General features: G+C 46.1%; 1 protein-coding gene across 1 annotated transcript in view; it reads right to left on the bottom strand.

Moving 5' to 3' along the window:
- SARDH (sarcosine dehydrogenase) overlaps positions 1–20,294 on the bottom strand; it is a 59,409-nt gene that overhangs the window by 37,475 nt on the left and 1,640 nt on the right. Inside the window, exons 2-9 of the mRNA XM_040406448.1 lie at positions 14,726–15,038; positions 9,264–9,442; positions 7,747–7,926; positions 7,232–7,355; positions 6,263–6,363; positions 4,104–4,208; positions 3,063–3,192; positions 1,067–1,153 (exon numbers count right to left, since the gene is read on the bottom strand). Of these exons, the coding sequence (XP_040262382.1) occupies positions 1,067–1,153; positions 3,063–3,192; positions 4,104–4,208; positions 6,263–6,363; positions 7,232–7,355; positions 7,747–7,926; positions 9,264–9,442; positions 14,726–15,032 (1,213 nt within the window). The 5' untranslated portion in view covers positions 15,033–15,038. The remainder of the gene's footprint in view (positions 1–1,066; positions 1,154–3,062; positions 3,193–4,103; positions 4,209–6,262; positions 6,364–7,231; positions 7,356–7,746; positions 7,927–9,263; positions 9,443–14,725; positions 15,039–20,294) is intronic.

Below are 20,294 nucleotides of genomic sequence, written 5' to 3'. Positions count from 1 at the left end.
GTCTTTACATTGATTCCCAGTAATTAATCTGTGATTCAAGGTCAGTGAAACGTACTGGAAACAGAGCAGACATGCTATCCAAGCTACGCCGGCCGCCAAAATGGCTGATCCCACCAAATTATTCATTGTGCCTCAAGGCTGGAATCGGGGACGGAGAGTTCCTTTCATATGAACACATCTAGAAGATGCCCTATAGAAGGTTTTTTGCCAACCTGTGGCTCTCCAAACTGACAACGGCAGCACTACTGACAGCTGTCAGAGCATGCTGGGAGTTGTAGTTTTGCATTGTCTGGAGAGCAGCAGGTTGGGGTACACCAGAGGAGTTGGCTGCACTCACTAACAAACTAATGGCCATGTGTAGAGCATCGAGGAGGCTCACATGTCATTACATAGTATAAAATAAGGTGGGATGCAAAGAAACGCCCACTATGGGGTAAATTTATGCAAACTACACCCCCTTTCGCTGAGCTATGGCATAATTTCCAAGGGTATAGCTATAGCGGGTAGCAGGTGCAACCAGGGCCTAGGGTGGAGGACAGTACTAAAAATGGCACATGCATGGTGAAGGCCCTGGTACAGATCTTTCACAGGGGCTCAGGAGCTTCTAGTTACCCCACTGATCCCCCCATTGCTAATTGAGACTACTATGAGGGGAGTGACCCGGGGATCTCCTTGCAGAGGGTAAGGACGAAGAGCTCACAATCCTTTAGACGCCAATCCCTGGTTTAGCTCTAAACCCATAGTGACCCACTGGGTCCACATCTTCCAATGGCCTTCAAGATGTGGAGAACCATGGATGCACACAATTAGATAAGATTTCTTTCTAAAAACAGCTCCACACCTGACCACAGGTCGCACATGTTATTACAGCTTAAACCCATTCATTACAAATTAAAGTCAAACGGCAGTACCAGACACAACCCATGGAGAGGCGCCACTACGGGAAGGAAACTGCCATGTATTTCTAATCCTGGAGAACCCCTTTAACTCACGGTGACATGGTCCATGATTGTTTTTTAACGGGCAGAGTTGCTCGTACCAGATCTGCACCTTCTGGCTCCATTACCTGCGCTATTGAATCCACAGCCCAGGAAAAAGCCTCGGACTTCAGGAGATTCACCTAAGAGCGGCTTGTGGTCCGCAGTGAAGGATTCTGGGAAATGGAGAGGAAGAGTTATTACAGTGTCCGTAAACAGGAAGCAAGATACAAGGGCGTTGAGGGTCACTGATGGGGGCGATGGACCAAGACAGAGCCTGGATCGGCTGAGTGTGTAGGGTGTCAGCAGTTCAGTCCATCAGTACGTCAAATTACACAAAACTGTTGGCACCCATAACCCAAAATGGACTCTGTGGGGTGCGGTCAGTAATCTTGGAAATCCACCTCTCGTGTTGACCCTATCAATGGAGATCACAGCCTAAGCAGAGATGTGCCTCGAGGAAGGCAGGGAGCTGTCAGCAGTTCACGGGTGATGTAGCAGATGAGGGAAGCTGATCCCTCCTTTAATGTCAACTTCAACTTTCACACAGTCAGTGTTTGGTCAGTGTTTCATCAGTTATTTTGAGCCAAAACCAGGTACAGGTCAAAAACACTGAACAGGTACAAACCTTATCTCTGTTTTAGGCCTCATACACATGACCGTGTCTGTTTTGTGGTGGATACAGTCCGTGTACCCTCCGCGGAACCTTTGACTTCAGGGGGTCCGTGGTCTACCATTTGCACACATATTCTATCTTTTTGCAGAACGGACATATTGAAAGCACAGGAATGATGTCCTTTCTGCCCTAAACTTGGCCTACGTTCGTGTGCATGAGGCCTAAAGCCGAGATAAGGTATAATAACAAGGTCTGCACCTATTTTGTGTTTTTGACCAGTACCTGGTTTTGGCTCAAAATAACGGATGAAACACTGACTGTATGAAAACAGCCTACAAGAGGGCATACGAGGTAAGAAAGGACCTTATGAGCAAGGGAACCATTTAGTTGTCTCCAAAGTGGCGGCCATGACCTGGAGGTGGAAAACCCATACTCATGGGACAGACTGTGCAATATTGGGTGTCATTGCCCTTTAATGAAGACTATCTCCAGGTGACGAGAGGAGGACGATGAATATTTTAGCTTTTTTTTGTATTTCTTGGGCAGCTGCTTGGTCACGACGACATGTATAATAGAGACCCGTCTGCCGCCTCCTACACCTCCATCCGTCATTGCATTTGCCTGGGCCAGAGCATCTCCAGTGTTCATGTCAAGTTGCATCTTGGTTAGAAGAAAGATGTGACCTAGATATCGGTGGCCAAAGCAGAAGATGTCCCCGCAGGAGGCGGCAGCAGAGGCCCACCAGCAGAATCAAAGGAGGCAGTTTATGAACAGCGGCTGAGAGACGGGAGGCTCGGAGGCATCGGAGCTCTACTTGAAGGATCTGTCATGGTCATGAAGCCTCATGTAAACTCATTTCGAAGTCCATAAGGCGTCCTATTCAACCATTTCTTAGTCTCTGCTTTGGAGAAAGTTGAGTGCCCACCAATATGGCGTCCATTACAGATGCCACTGGGTCTGCCACCCATCTAACTAGCACGTTCGTCCAGTTATGTAATGTTATGGGGCGCCATGGCATGACTAGGTGGACTTGTCACAGAGGAGTCTGGGCGATTAATGAAAGTGAACAGATTTGCAGAGTGACTTGGGCAAAATTCAACTTTTTATTTTTTTTTAAAAGCAACATTTATTTTTATTGGAAATGGAAAAAATTCAAAAGGCATTGAGCACAAGTGACGCAAATTTAGCTAAACTTGTGCATTTATAGTAAGTTATGAATTATAATCAATCTATCTATATATATAGAATGAGCCCTATACAGCTCTTGCTTTTTGCTGCCACCTAGTGGCCATATTTGGAATTGTCCTATTTGCTTTTCGCATTTCTACCAAATTTTCTGCTCAAGTGTCACCTTAAAGGGGTTGGTCCACCTGGGACATGCTGATCCCTGTTGATAACACTGATGCCTATAACCTGAGGATTCAATCAGCTAAGCTGGTAAAATAACATGCAGGCCGGTAAGTGCTCACCTGGGCCGCACACAGTGGATTTAATACCCGTAGTCTCCAGGGCAGGTACCCGGTTGATCGCCCCCTGGATATGTTGCATGAACACATCCCAATCCAGATCAAAGAGGCCGAAGGCGAACTTATCCGAAACCTGTTAACATTAAAAAAATAGGATTTATTGACATATTTTCTGGGATTTTTTTACATTTAGGGATAAATTCTCTATAGAAATTGAGTATCCCTCAAAGGATCGCTGAAAAGCACAGAAAACAGGCAGAACTTGGGGTTGTATAAGGTTTGAAAACCAGGGTTGCTCTTTTCTAAAACAGCGCCACCCCTATCCACTGGTCATGTGTGGTATTGCAGTTCAGCTCGACCTGAGCTGCACAACCAGGCACGACCCAGAGAGAGGTGTGGCGCTGTTTCTGGAAAAAAGCTGCCATGTTTTTCATATCCTGTCCAGCTTATTATTGACCTATGATTTAACGGGATTGTCTCTGTCCTTTTGTCTTATTAGAGTACTTACCAACTTTGCAGTTGGTAAATTTGGTACTAACAGGCCCCACCCCTTGAAACAACCCCAAACAAGGTGGTACTGCCAATGTATGGGAGGGGCTTACATAAACTCCGTCCATTTTTGGCTTGGGACAGCTCAAACTAGTTAGGGACAGCCCCTGCAAATTTGAGACCGTTGGTAACTATGTATACGGTCATCTGGACGTCTTCACATTTACATAAATAAAGTTTATTGAAAACAGCTGCTCCTCGGGGGCTGTCCCTTTCTAGGCAATCAAGACCAAATGAATGGAAGACCTATAGAACATATTCAGAGTTCATTTCAATAAACTTTATTTATAAAAGCTGGAGAGCACCCTTCGTTTTTAAGGTGGTCAATACTTTCGAACCTTCAAAATATTTATAGTCCGTTTTAATTTGCGATCCTTAGGAGGGAGGCTGGCGTTTCAATATTAACTGACAATAACGGTCACTGACTGGGAGAGGTAGGTACACTGTTGCTCATCTCACTTTGTCTTATGTATGTGACAGCAATCAGCGTCTCACCTCTTCCCAGAATATAGGGTTTGACTCATATCCTCCCACTGACAACGCGTCACCTTGGAGACGGAGGTACACCGAAGCGTCGTGGTCCCGCACATTTGGCATGTTCTAAAAATAAAACGCCAGAGAGAAAATTTGAAGAAAAGGAATTTAGACACATTGTACTTTGCTCAGAGCTTCTCAAATCCTGGGAAAAGGGTGGAAAAAAAATATATAATAAAAACAGTACTAAATGCTACGCAATAACCAAAACACAAAAATAACACATAAAAATCATTTTAAAAAAATTACCAATTCTAAAAATAATAAACTATTAAAAAAAAAATTTAATTTGGCATTTCAGGATGAGAGAATCTTTTGACATGTCATACGAGACGCACGGAGCTGGGATCCCTGATCAACAGAAGGGGCCCCGGTTCTCTTCCTAGCATTCTGTCCCACTGCTCTAAGAATTTATTGGATTTGGATTTTGCAGGTGGGGTGTCAGTGGCCCTTTAGATTTAGTGATTGTATGGGTGCTGGGGGTCCCTTTGATCCGCAGATTGTGGGGTAGAGAGGCGGAAAAAATTCATGATAAAAAATATCATTAAAAATATAATAGAGCAAAAATTAACAAAAACAATAAATAATACATAATAACCAAAACACTCGTAAAAAATTACAAAAATAATCGTAAACATTGATTTAAAAAAAATTCCTTTAATAAGGTGGGGTGTCAGTGGCCACTTAGCTTTTTTGATTGTGAGGGTGCTGAGGGTCCCTTTTATCCACAGATGGTGGGGGTCCGACCCCCATTATAATGATTTTCTTAGGGGTCTACATAGCAAAAACTACTGTACCCCTAACTTGATGCTAGCTTTGCCCCCATCTCCATTGCATAATCCTTGGGTTGATTCCCCACACCCATTATAATAAAGCATCCAGCCAGCCTGGACCAGGCCCCTCGCTCCAGGGGCCTCCACCAGCCGCATGGTCTGCCTCTATGGTATGCCTTTGGGTTTGCTTAAAAGGGTTGTCCCATGCAACATATTCTACATTTTTCAAACCAGCATCTGGATCTGAAAACTTTTGTAATTGCATGTAATTAAAAAATTGGCATAGTCTCTGAGTTATTCAATAACATGTATCTGTATAGCGCCACCTGCTTTTTTTTTTCCTTTTTCTTATTTCTTGTCCACCTCACTGAGGTGGTCGCACATGCTCAGTTTAAATCTTCAACTGTCACAACCTTCTGTTAGAAGCTGTAGCAGTTACAGAGAAAAAGTTGCAGCAGAAAGGTCACACCCCCTGAGAAAGGACACGCCCCTGAGCTGCCAGCCTGAAATAAATCTACAAGAACAGTTGGAGCAATTAACAGGGAGATCTCTGGACCCATGTGAGGTACAGGGCTGGATCTAGCTTTATAAGAAAGAGATCGTCATGTACTATGTGAAGTCTGATTTTCATTTTTTACATCAATCATGGCAGAACCCCCTTTAACTGACTGACTGCATGCCCAATGATATCTTGTGTATAAGATTCCTGGGAACCGTACAAATCCATTGTATCCAAGTAATAGAATTTAGATACAGTGCCTCTAGTGGCCATTGGCGTAACTGCAATACTGTTTATCAATGGCTTGATAAAGACTATCATAAGTCGGAACGTCGCAATTGTATGCTGCCTAACTAAATAAATAAACTGGATTATTTTTCCAAAATGGAAGAGTGCTGCAGATTCCCTTAATTTGTGCAATACTGTAGAAACAGCGGCACTACCGTCCACCCCTGGGTTTATATATACTTTTCTATGGGTATCTACAAATGTTGGCTATAAGACCTCATTGATCACTGAATTGTATGTGTCTTCAGAACACATAGAGGTTAATGGAAGGAGAGGGCGGCCATCAATATCTGAGATCAGGTCTTCACCTTCCTTGGAGAACACAAACCCTCCAGTGACTGCCACAATGGATGATGCGCTGTCTAATCAAGGTCAGGCCCGGTGCATTGTGGGTATGAGAGATGGGTGCAGACCGTGCACTCCACACTATTGTGACCTAATTATAAGGGCAGCAATATTTTAACATGATAGCGCCGTCTCGTTGGCAAATGTTGATATAATGACAGCGGATGCACATAACTAAGACAAGATAAGAAATACTGCGGGCCGAGCAACGGGACCTGGATTCCCTCTATCCGCTCAGTGACCACATAGGCATGGTGCATGGCTATCAGAGGCACGTTCACACCCGCCATCTGTCCCAGAGCTCTCGCCCAGACACCTACAGAGAAAACAATAACGAGGAAAACATAACTATTATATGTAATTCATAAAGTATAGAGATAGATATGAGATCGATAGATAGATATTAGATAGATATGAGATCGATAGATAGATAGATATGAGATCGAAAGATAGATATGAGATCGATAGATAGATAGATATGAGATAGATAGATAGATATGAGATCGATCGATAGATATGAGATCGATCGATAGATATGAGATCGATAGATATGAGATCGATCGATAGATATGAGATCGATAGATATGAGATCGATCGATAGATATGAGATCGATAGATATGAGATCGATCGATAGATATGAGATCGATCGATAGATATGAGATCGATAGATATGAGATCGATAGATAGATATGAGATCGATAGATAGATATGAGATCGATAGATATGAGATCGATAGATATGAGATCGATAGATATGAGATCGATAGATATGAGATCGATAGATAGATATGAGATCGATAGATAGATATGAGATCGATAGATAGATATGAGATCGATAGATAGATATGAGATCGATAGATAGATAGGAGATCGATAGATAGATAGGAGATCGATAGATAGATAGGAGATCGATAGATAGATAGGAGATCGATAGATAGATAGGAGATCGATAGATAGATCAGAGGTCAGCAACCTTCGGCACTCCAGCTGTTGTGAAACTACAATTCCCAGCATGCTCCATTCATTTCTGTGAGAGTTCTAAGAAGAGCAGAGGAAGTATGCATGTTGGGAGTTGCAGTTTCACAACAGCTGGAGTGACGGAGGTTGCCTACCCCTGAGATAGAAGATAGATAGATAGATAGATAGATAGATAGATAAATAGATATGAGATAGATTTATTTTACCTGCACAGTTGACCACACAGGGGGTCCGCACAGTGCCATACTGCGTTTCCACCGCCATGACCCTCTTCACCCCAAAGTCATCAGTCTTTACTTGGATGCCAGTGACAGGACAGTTCTCAATGACCTGTGAGGGACAAGAAGGAACTTGTCAGCCATTAGGCCATTTATCACGTCTTCTGTGGGTCAAATTTGGGGTCTTATGGACAGAGATCACTAATTAAGCAATAAACAAGCTCATTGACAGCACAACACGTTCTATATGAAGCGAGGAGCCTGGTCACCTTCCTGTGTCTCCACCATCTCAGTCAAACTCGGAGGGTTCTAGGAAGTTGAGATTTGTGAATTTCGTTAAGGCCTTGGCCTCGCACTAGAGGTTCATGGATGGAAGTCGGAGGTCACCAATACTTTTCTTTCCAGTCACAGACAGGCGCTAAGCAGCTATACAGTTTGAGGATCCCACCCAATAGCTCCTCATATCTCAGCAACCTCCACCCATGACAATAGAATCATCTTACCTGAGCTCCCCTGGCAGTCGAAGCCCTGGCCAAGGTGGTACAAGTGCCAGCAGGGTCCATAGTACCATCCTTTGGGACGTAGAGGGTGCCGTACAGATCGCTGACGTTCATGAGTGGATATAACTCCTTGGTTTCAGCCGGCGACAGGACGTACGATTCGACACCATAAACCTTTCCAAGCTTTCATGAAAAAGAGGCAAAATCATCATTGAAGCAGCAAGCTAAAGAATATTTTGCTGCTGAGAACCCTAATGATCAGATGTGATCTGTAAAAGAACCTGGCAGTAGGTGTTGAATCTCCCTACAGTGCCCCTACAGGGGAAAAAAGGTATTCCCATTGAAAATAATTTCATGCACAGATTTGCCGGGACCTCCAGAGAAAGAGATGTTCCAAAAAGTTACTCTCCTCAACAGGGGAAACAGGGACAGATTTTTCAACATCTGACGTGATCAGCTCCACTGGCGGGACTATGAAATAAAATTAATAACACCCCCGTTTCTAGTAACACTACATTACACCAGTGATCACAGCTCTGCCGCCTGTGAAGTCAAGGTGTTAACTATTAGTAGAAGGGTGTTGTAGAATCCGTACACTACGGAGGCAAAATTATGGACAGCGTGCTCTGACTGACGGAATTCGAAATTTACAGGAAAAAGGGCAACCAAAACCCTTAGAAAAGCTGAATGGGTGAATGAACACCCTATAACGAAAATCCCGATGCCCCCAATAATAACGCATATGGCTTAGATGCTTGAGCCTTCAAGGTCTATCGAGGGACAGGAGCAGCAGATGCCGGACACCCCTAGCACTACTCATCCTCAAATATATCTGACAGGGGAGTAGCGTTAATACTAGGTGCAGTCACATTTGGTCCTGTGTCAGGGGGGCCTAAAGGCTCCTATGCCGCATAATTGGCACACAGTAGATGGGCAGATTTTTTAAAATTTAGAACTTAAAGGGGTTGTCCCACGAAAAATATTCTATATTTTTGAAACCAGCGCCTGGATCTGAATACTTTTGTAATTGCAGGTCGTTAAAACTTTTGTATAGCCACTGAGATATTCAATAAAATCTATCTGTATAGCGCCACCTGCTGTTTGCTCTTTTCCTAATTTCTCTGTCCAGCTCACTGACTCACTGAGATGGTAGCACATGCTCCGTTCCATCCTTCACATGGAATCTATGGTTCCATGTGAGGTACAGGGCTGGTTCTAGCTTTGTTGGAAAAAGATTGTCATGTACTGTTTTTACATTAATCATGGGATAACCCCTTTAAATAATGGGTGTCTGTCATCTGTGATTCCCACCATTGTCAAGAACAAGGCTCCACAAGTCCCCATTTGCGGGCTAGAGAGTAGGAGAAGCGTGTGATGCTCCCGCTCCACCATAGGGGTGAATGGGCCTTTTGGAAACAGCCAATTGAGCACCACAGGACCTGACACGTTCCAGATCATCAAATGTTCCGGACTAGCAGAGAGAAGTATCTTCCAGACACACATTATGACACGATTCTTACGGACATGAGTCTTTTATACTCATCCAGGCGTTGCTTGTTGGAGGCAATGAAGAGACCACCATTCTCTATCCATCCAGTGTGCAGACCCGTCTCTTTCTCCAGGTCGTGGCTGACTACATTACGAGTATGAGCCAGCAGTTCCACCTCCACGTCACTTGGCCGCAGCTGCCATAAAAGCCCTGGAGGGTGAGAAAAGTTACAGGTCATAAACCAGATTATAGAATTATTAAAGAGCATCTGTCAGCAGTTTTGTACCTAGGACACTGGCTGACCTGTTACATGTGCACTTGGCAACTGAAGGCATCTGTGTTGGTCCCATGAAAAATTATGTTTTAATATATGCAAATGAGCCTCTAGGAGCAACGAGGGCGTTGCCATTACACCTAGAGGCTCTGCTCTCTCTGCAATTTGATTGACAGGGCCAGGCAATGTAAACGTGATCACACCTGGTCCTGACGTCTCCTAAAGTCAAGTGGTCAGACAACAGCTATTTAAAGGCTATGCACACCTTTGGGGGCAATTTTCTTTATTATTGCATTATACATATTTTGACCTAAAAATCACTTTTTCAATTGGTCTTTATTAACGATATGGAATCCTTTTTTCTCTACAGAGCTGAAATGCTCTACTAGTTGCCTGTGGATTTTTTGTCATTTCCGTCATCTGATGAGCCGACGGGCTCCTTATCTCTGACCTTATAAACACTCATTAGCTCAATCCTTACCTTACTGATAAGAATGTGGCTCTCAGTAGTTTAGAGATAGTAGGATTTTTGTCTTACCTGTAAAAGCCTTTTCTCGCAGAGTTCATTGGGGGACACAGAAGACAATGGGTATAGCTGCTGCCACTAGGAGGCGACATCGAGCAAAAAAGTGTTAGCTCCTCCTCTCAGCTATACCCCTCTGGCAGACACTGAGTTAATCAGTTTGTACGAAAGCAGGAGGAGCGGCCCGGAAAAGCCAACAGAAAACAATAAAATGTAAGAAAGGCGAAGCTGGGTCAGAACCAAGAACCGGAGGGACCCATCAAGGAGAGCCAGCAATGTACTTACAGGGTGGGAGCTGTGTCCCCCAATGAACTCAGCGAGAAAAGGATTTTACAGGTAAGACAAAAATCTTACTTTCTCGCTCGTATCATTGGGGGACACAGAAGACCATGGGACATTAAAGAGCAGTACCATGGGGAGGGAACAAGACCAGAACAAATCCAAGGCCTGTCATAAGGCCCCGCACAGAATTGTGGGGGGAGGACACACCCGGACCCCTGAAAAAGGACAGGAAGAGCCATTCCCAGGAAGGCCAGCCAGAGAGCGTCTGAATACCCAGATGCCCCGGCTGGGCAGAAGAACAGCCCCGGAGACATAAGCCAAGGCTTAGGAGACTTCGGAAGAAGTGGCGAGCACACCGAATATCCACAACATGGACAAGAATGAAAACAAGTCAGGCGCGAGAGCAAATGGAGTGACTACGGAATATACCGGAGAGAGAAAACATAGCCTGGGCCCAGAAGACTTCTAAGGAAGGTGATACCCAAGGACCAGCACCCGAGGAAAAGACTCCCCAGGAGTTACCAACAGACACGACATGGCATGGGAAGAAAACAAACTGATACCAAGGGTCAGACAAATCTCTGCCCCCCATGGGGGAAGAAGTAGAGGTGTCAGAAGGCAACAACCCCCAATTCCATACCAGGCTGTCAAATGAGAAGAGCACTCCCGCAGAACCATTAACAAATCAGGGCTAGAGAACCTGGATGTCAGGCATGACCATGGCCCACAAGAAAAAAAATTTTGAGGGAGAGAAGAGACACAATGGGAACAAGGCAGTGGGACTGACCCAAATAAACGCCCAAAAAATTGAGGAGTAACCTGGTAGGAAAAGAGTGTTCTGCGGGATCAAAAAAAAGTCTCCTTTAGACCTATGGCCAAGGGGTTTGTCTCATAAGAATGTTCCTCAAGGAAAATGAGGTAAGCAGAGACATGGAGAGGAGGACCTTAAAGAGGACCTTTCATCGGTCCAAACGTTGTAAGATAACTATCAGGCTGTGTAGAGCGGCGCCCAGGGATCTCACTGCACTTACTATTATTCCGGGGCGCCGCTCCGTTCTCCCGCTATGTCCCCCGGTATTTTCGCTGACTTGGTAATACTGGGATGAGCCTGCCCTTTTTCTCCTGGGCGTCTCCTTCTCCCAGGCTGAAAAAAAAAACCTCCCAGGCTGTGAGCTCTGCGCTGCGATTGGACAGCGCTACAGCCTGGGAGAAGGAGACGCCCAGGAGCAAAAGGGCAGGCTCCTCCCAGTATTACCAAGTCAGCGAAAATACCGGGGGACATAGCGGGAGAACGGAGCGGCGCCCCGGAATAATAGTAAATGCAGTGAGATCCCTGGGCACCGCTCTACACAGCCTGATAGTTATCTTACAATGTTTGGACCGAAGAAAGGTCCTCTTTAAGCTCCATAACAAGAGAATAGAGAAGCCTGATACCTATGGGAGGCTGCCTGAACTGGCAGACCTAACCAGAAGCTAAAAAAAAAAAATAAAAAAAAAAAGTACTGAGGCCAAGGGAACAGGTGGAAGCAACGTACATGTCTGAAAACATAAAAGTTGCGCAAACCCATCAGACACTATCGACCGCCACTGCGGACCAACTCTGCCTAAAGAAGAAGAGAAGGAGGCTATGAGAGGAATGTACAAAACGGCCAGACCGGAACCAGATATGGGATAAATACTGCACCAGGAAGGGAGTGCGGACGTCGAACGCAACAAAGTCCACAGATACTCCACAGCAGAAAGGGGGCCTACAAGAACTCAACGGCTATGGAAACTGGCCAAGCAAGCAGAAACAGTATCTGGGGAATTGCAACTACTCGCCTTGCGGAAGAGGACAAGTAGAAGAGGCTGATACGGTTCAGTAGAGAACTAGTGTAAGTGGTGACAACATTGACAGTACGACCGCCGTACCCGGTGAGGGAAGCAGTGCAGACAACTTACCGAGGCAAACTGGATAAGTGCATACCCAAACTTTCACAAGGAGGGAACGCTGATGATGTCACTGTAGCAGATGGTAGAGGCAATGCGCAACATGTGAAGAGAACAAGGCGCTAAACCAGCGCAACAGAAATCCATAGGTTATACCAGGTACAGAAAACCGCACTAGTGCCTACCATCAGTGAGCAAACCCATCACCAGTAGCATGGCTTGGTATGGGCATTTGACCAGCACCATAAGGAATAAGTGAAACTATCAGCCACCGCCTCAGGAACACCAAACATACCATGCCTGGTAAATGTGTTGAAGAAAACCGCACGAAATGCCAGGGTCGATACCCCACATGGAGGAAGGGGATGCAGCAAGAACCTTTGGTGCCTCACCTACTGACAATGTGACCTGGAAGCCAGAACCAGTGACTGTCGGCATTTGAAGGAAGAACGCAAAAACACAGGGGTCAGACAGTGGTACACGGAACAGGAGTAGCCCAAAAATCTACGGCCAGCGCAAAGACTGCCTCATAGGGAGAGGCCATACCAGCACCCATGGCCTCTCCAGAGGGGAGACTCAACCTGAAAATGAGGTCAAACAGCAGTAGGCAACATGAACTGTTGGTAGCGCAATACTCCACCGGGGAAGGAAGAAAACTGGCAACCCGTGCAGACGTTCCACCTACTGAAGGGAGTGTGGACGCCGAGCGTGCCAAGGAAAAGCAGCAAAATTAGAATGCTCCTCATGGGGACTCAAGGCACGAGGAGAGGCATGTCATGGGTCAACACCCTGGAAAGACAGAGGCTGCCACGTAGGTGTCCCACCCCAATCCGTACAATGACTACCTGAGGAAAAGGATAGTGTGAAAGTAGTCACAGTATCCCGTGGTAGTGCGGATATATGACAGGGGTTAAGGCGATTGTCTGTGTCTAGGAAGGAGACCTTGGAACGGGATGGAATGTGACAAGGGGATAAAGCGACAGGGCGGAAGATTCCAGAGGTAGTGGGAATACTCCGCCTATGGAAAGAGGGGAGCCCGACAAGATGTACATTATCCACTGGTAGAACAAGTACCACTGGTTGTGGAACTACCCCGCCGATGGAAGGAGGGTAATGCTACAGGTTCTTACAGTATGCAGGTGTGGTACCCATCTCCACCTATGAAAGACGGCTAATGTGACAGGATAAACAGTTTCCAGTGGTAGTGGAGTTACTCCGCTGACGGAAAGAGGGAAACCTGACAGATGTACAGGGTCCACTGGTGGTGCAGGCATTACTGGTTGTGCAACTACTCCGTCAATAGAAGGAGGGTAATGCAACAGGATCTAAAGCAAGCGATTGTGGTGCAACTAGTCCACCTATAGAAGGTGGAAATCCAACCAGACAGAAGATAACCAGGATTAGTGCAATTACTCTGCCGGCGGAAGGGGTAATGCGACAGAACATATGGTCTCCGGTGGAAGTGCAATTACTCCGGCCAAAGGAAGGAGAGTAATGCTACAGTCTGTATAGGATCCAGTGGTAGCGCAATTACTCCATGGAATGAGGATAATGTCACAGAATGTACAGTACCCAGTGGAAGTGTAAATACACCCACTATGGAAAGAGGGCAATGCTACCGGGAATATATGATCCAGTGGTAGTACCAATACTCCGCCTATGGAAAGAGGGTAATGGTACAGGACGTACAGTATCCAGTGGTATTGCTAGTACTCCGCCTATAAAAGGAGAGTAATGTGACAGGCTGTACAGTATCCAGTGGTGAAGCAAATACTCTGCCTATGGAAAGAGGCCTTGCTACCGGATGTATAGGGTCCCATGTGCAAATACCCTGCCTATGAAAAAAGAGCAATGATGAAGGGCACCTGCCAGAAGGGTCAACTCTATTAAACCAGGCATACACCGTGGTAGAGCTGATCCTGCTGATTAAAACTATACCTGTCTTGTTTAAATCGGTGGCAATGTGCCCAAGAAAAAGAAGACTTTAATTCTTTATACAAATGATGGCCTCAGTGCATCGAGGGGCGTGGCCAGCACTAGAGAGCTAGACCCCACCCCTCAGTAAACTGAGACCATCATTTGCATAAAGAATAAAAGTATTTTTTCTTGGGAACGCAACAATGGATTTTCACAAGACAGGTATCATTTTAATCAGCATGATCAGCCCTACCAGGCAGTATGCCTGGTTTGATAGGGTCGATTCTGCTGGTAGGTGCCCTTTAAGGCCTCATGCTAACAGCCATATTATAGAATCTGTACACAGGTAACATATGACGGTACATACAGTAGCTATGTCTCCATAATATGAGGTCACAGGGACTTCATGTGCTACCCAATACAGGGCATACAACTATACCATGTTTGGCTATACCAATTGTTAGCCCGTGCTCTTGTACAAAATATGGAAACCAAGGAGGCAATGTTGGCACTATGAGAAGATTCCCAGGAACATTATCCTGCACATTATGGTTGGTGACCAACTTACCTGCAGTGTGCCACGTTGTCCCCGAGGTAAGACGGTCTCTTTCCAGCAGCACAACATTTTTCATGCCCATCTTAGCTAAGTGGTAAGTAGTCTGACATCCCAAACTGCCCCCACCAATGACCACCACATCTGCAGATTCAGGCAGGGGCTTGGAAGGACCTTTGTCAGCAGAACCTTCCTCCTTCAGAGTGGTGGCATATGGAACGCTCTTCTCCGTTGTCTGACTAGTGGCAGTGCTGAGCCCACGGTAGCCATATCTGTAGCCAGCCCTGGCGGCCAAGGGCACCGTTCTGGTTAAGTAGCTCATGGTGATCTGGAACAGACAGAGAAGTCCATTAGCGAATCAACGAGCCTGACCTAAAATGTCCTTCATTATCTTGTAGGACACCTTGACGGGCAGAGCCATTGCTAGCACTGACCCTGCCACTGTGGAGTAGTAGTAGTAGAGCCAAGATATGGAATCCACCTCCTGTCTTGCCTAGGAACGTAATATCTGCCTCTGGGCGCAATCATGTGACCCTGCCACATTCCATCTGCTCGCCATCCATCTTCTATATTAACAACCCACCCCCTTCTTAACCCTTATGCCTTCTTTTTGCCTATCAAAATCTGCGATATTTTAGAGCCATTTCTGGTTTCCATGTGCAATGAGCAGGACCGTGGTACTGTTACACGGACGCCAAATTATGCAGTGGGTCCGGATATGGGTATATAAGTCTATAGTTTTTGTTCGTGACGCCAATTGCAGCGTGCGCAGGGTACAGTCTCCGGGCCCTTTAAGGTGTTGCAACTCATGTACCAGGTGAGGAATGCCAGAGTGGTGTAATGTCTCTGTGTGGTAGTAGGTATAGTGTCAACGGTGTCTCCTACCTGGGTACGGCTGGACTCCTGGATCCTGGCTCACTTGCAATAAATGAGTGTTTTGCTAGTAGGAGTAATTGAGGAACTTGGTAGTAATGAATGAGATCCAGACTTGGAATATAATTCAACTTGTCTTTACTGGTTGCAGCTTTCATCCACATGAGGTACAGCAATAGCCTTTGGTCCCAGCAGGTATTGGCAATGTATGGCAGGGATCAATATCTCTTCTGCTCCTATCATGTGCCTGGAGAATATGGCAGGGATCTGTCTTCTGCTCTGTCTATCTTCTGCTGTATATGGGACTGACTAGCTGAGGAGGAATTTGGCTTCTCCTGGCCTCTGGATGGTACTCACAGTTATGCTCACAGGGAATGGTTCGTCCTGGAGTTCTGGAGGTGCTGCTTGCTGGTCACCACCCGAGGCTGAAGGCTCAAACTGGGGATGAAGATATTTGGTCTCAGCCGAGACTCAATCCTGGTCTGGGATGCCTATTTCTGGGAGCTCCTACTTGCACAGCCTTCCCCTAGCCGGGGTGGCTGGCACACACACTGTAACTTCCTTCCCTCTCCATGAGGCAGGACATGGGCCAGCCCACTCTGCTCAAAGAGGGGGAGCTAAACTGGAATGTACTATTCCAGTCTAGATATGCTAAACTGAACTAAGGTCCTGCTGACACATTCCTGACACCTGCTGGTGTACATGGAAATTACAGGCTTAGAAAATGCACATTTGTGAGGAATATTACATAAAATCACATTAGATGACAAGGCACATGTTACCAACAAATAGTAGCGGGGAAAAAGAGTTTAGTAACATAACTCTGGGATGTTACACATGTCCCTTATCATGCTTTACACTGCAGCTCTGATCGCTCCGATTGGCTGCTGTCTAAAAGCGCTAAGCCTGCACATTCTCGTCAGGAAGTCAGGACAGGCTAACATAAGCATAATATTTGCTCAGCGTGTACTGTATGCAGGTTCACTGATCCTTGTCACTATGTCTACACGTGTCTGGAAGGAGGTGGTGGGAGGTGGCGAATGTGATGGGACATTCCACCATTCCGAATAACACCTCAGCAGGGAACGCTGTCTGGTGGGGCCCCTGTGGCAAAGCTAAGCTCTGCCCTACTGGCCCACTAAGCCCCACTCTCAGCTTAGGGCAGTTCTGCTATTGTCCTACAGCTAGGAAGGGTCCTACCCCCATGCACCTGAACCGGTTGCACCTGCGGTATGGCTGCCCTTACTCCGTTTTCTCAACCAACCTCTTGTGGCCAGTAGGGGCACCCCAGATCTCTGGGGCCCTAAACATGTGCTTTGTGGCAAAGTCTGCCACTGCCTATGGGGGCAAAAGAAAAGGGTCTTGAACCTGTACAAGCCCTCCTCCCCACAGGACCAACAATGATAGAAATATTAGACCTAAGTGCCACGTTTCCCTTCCCCCTAATTGAAGGGAGTAAATTAGCAGACATTGGGGATCATTTTTCAAGGGACTTGGGACTTTTTTGTGGTAAAAGTCCCTCTTTTGACAGGCCCCATGACAATATTTAGTCGCACAGCCGGTTTTACGCTGTATTCGACAGTTGGGCAAAACGGGGGCGCGCCGGCTCCAGCAAATTTACTGGAACCAGGCGTAAATGTTGGCGAAGAACTATGCCAGCCAGGGACTGGAGTAGTATTTTTTACGCCAGGCCTACGGACTGCCATAGATGCCACTAATCTTATGGCAGTGTAGGGGGGAATCTAAGACTGTTCTTAGTAAATGACCATCATTGGATGTAAGGCTGGGATGTTGTGAACATACACAGTAGGAGGGGCCCCATTGTGATTTGCTAAGGGCCCCCCTCCCCTTCATGGATGTCACAGACTACAGGCTAGCATTATGGTTTGTTGCCCACAGCAACCAATCACAGAGCAGCTTTCATTTCTAACAGTGCTCTTGAAAAAATGAAAGCTTTGCTGCGATTGGTTGCTATGGGCAACCAGGACAAGTCTCCCTTTAGACCAGGCATGCTCAACCTGCGGCCCTCCAGCTGTTACAAAACTACAACTCCCAGCATGCCCGATCAGCCTACAGCTATCAGCCTACAGCAGGGCATTGTGAGTAGTTGTGTGGAGGGCCGCAGGTTGAGCATGCCTGCTTTAGACAATCTTCAGGATGGCCGCTTTGTTTGTTTTTTAGCTGAAACATCGGGTGAAATTTATCAAAACTGGTGTAAAGGAAATCTGGCTTAGTTGCCCATAGCAACCAATCAGATTCCTCCTTTCATTTTCCAAAGGAGCTCTGAAAAACAAAAGCTGGAATTTGATTGGTTGCTGTGGGCAACTAAGCCAGTTTTCCTTTATACCAGTTTTGATAAATGTGCCCGCCATTGGTTCTCCGTCATGAAAACCGCCAACCAGCAGTGATAAATCCCGTAAGCCCAAACGCTAATATCCAGATATTGTCTAGCACCACGTCACCAGTAAGGTGCCCTAAATTGATCATTTTTGGGTCATTTTCCAAAAATTTGCACTAATAAAATACACAGTGGTACAAATAAGGAACAAGGCCAGATTTGCTCATTTGTATTTGGGATCTGTTTGCTGGGCCCGAACTCACAGCATCATAAATCCCGAGGACTAATGATCTGGCCAGGATACATATGCGAAACACAGACTCCGGGGGGAAGATTTATCAAAACCGGTGCAAAGGAAAACTGGCTTAGTTGTCCCTAGCAACCAATCAGATTCTACCTTTCATTTTTCAGAGCTCCTTTAGAAAAGGAAAGGATTGATCTGATTGGTTGCTATGGGCAACTAAGCCAGTTTTCCTTTGCTTTTCTTTGATAAATCCCCCCCCCCCTTCCACCTCAGGCTTGGGATTTTTAAGCCCTTGGCTTGCGCCACCAGGTAATTGATATATTGGGCCCAAAAGTTCACTCAGAGACAGGGGCATAACCAGGGGTGCACCACTAATGAGGCCAGGTGAGGCAATCGCCTCAGGCAGCACCAGGTAGAGGCAAGAGGGGGGCAGCAGAAGGGCCATGGGCAATGAGCGCTTTCATTGTGGCAAAGGGGTTAAGAAATTGGCATGGGGGGGGCGCCGTTTCAGTTTTGTTGCATCAGGCGGCAGAAAGGCTAGGTGCACCCCTGGGCGTAACTATAATTTTTGGGGTCCCACAGCAAAATAAGATGGGGGCCCCCCACTTCCTACTGTAAGAAAATTAAAAAAGCAGCAATAATTAAAGGTATGCATAATAGCACTATACATCAGAAAACCCAGATCATAGTAAAAAGTAAAAATATTCTTGCAGCCGATTGGGCCCCTCAACCTTGGGGCCCCAGAGCAAGTGCTATGGCTATAGTTATGCACCAGCTCAGAGCTGGCATTAGGAACAGTGCCCAAATAATGTAATCATACAGCACTCAGATAACATTGCCATTAGGCCATGTTCACACTGCAGATTTTTTTTAATTTTTTTAATTTTACTGCTGTAGAACTGTTTGCAGTTTGGCCCCCAAGCGGTTTCCCATGCTGTCTGTGCAGAAAAAACTTCAAAAACGGACATGTCTATCTTTGGTGCGGTCTGGAAAGCCGTATGTAAATAACCCACGGTGCAGACTCCCATTGAAAACAACAGGAGGAGGTTTTGCCGTGGATGGCGCTCCAAAGTCCGTGGCAAAAGTCCGCCCTGTGAAATGTACGGGTATAATTTTTTTACGGATACAGATCCGTTAGACTTATTCATTGAAATACTGGATCCGTCTTTCCGGTATCATCCGGAATAGCGGATCCGGTATAAAAAAAAATGTCAAAACTAGAAAGAACTGCGCATGGGCAGACTGGAAAACCGGATCCGGCAATGCAGCAATTTCCGGAACACTTGGTACCAGATCCGGCATTAATACATTTCAATGGATACATTGCAAATGCAAGTGCGGTATTGTTCCAGGATTTTGGCTGGATACCGTACAAGGGACGGAACGGAAGACATCCTGATGCATACTGAACGGATTGCTTTCCATTCAGAATACATTAGGATAAAACTGATGAGTTTTTTTTTTCTGGTATTGAGCCCCAATACCAGAAACGAATAATGCTAGTGTGAAAGTACCCTAAGGGTGGGTTGACATCAGGGTTATGTATGCCATTATGCAGTGGCGTAGCTAGAAATGACTGGGTCCCACAGCAAATTTTTGAATGGGGCCTCCTCCGCCAGTAATTTTTTCGCAACCCCTTCCTTTCATGCCCCCCCCCACCCCTGTGGCTAGTAAAGATCGCTCTCTCAGACCAGGCCCGGCAGCTGTCACATCCGTCTATACTGCCACTGTATATAATTTCATTGTGTAATACTGTTGAGGGGGCCCTGACAAAATCTTTTAGTCCTCCTCCTCCTCCTGGATGGGCCCCTTATGGGTCAGGGCCCCAAAGCAGCCGCTTCCCCTATAGCTACGCCCCTGCCGTTACGGCTTTCCGTTTTAACATTGTTAGAACGGAAAAAACAAACGTATTTTTATTTCGTGTCCGTTCCGTTTTTTTTTTTGCTGACCGTATGCGGAACCATTCACTTCAACGGGTCCACACAAAAAAAATGGAAGTTACTCCATCTGCATTCCGTTTCCGTATGTCCGTATTTCCGTTCCGCAAAAAAATAGAACATGTCCTATTATTGTCCGCATTACGGACAAGGATACGACTGTTCTATTAGGGGCCAACTGTTCCGTTCCGC

This window comes from Bufo bufo, chromosome 8 (assembly GCF_905171765.1).
Source record: "Bufo bufo chromosome 8, aBufBuf1.1, whole genome shotgun sequence".
NCBI classification, from domain to species: domain Eukaryota; kingdom Metazoa; phylum Chordata; class Amphibia; order Anura; family Bufonidae; genus Bufo; species Bufo bufo.
This window is presented reverse-complemented; position numbering and strand designations above follow the sequence as displayed.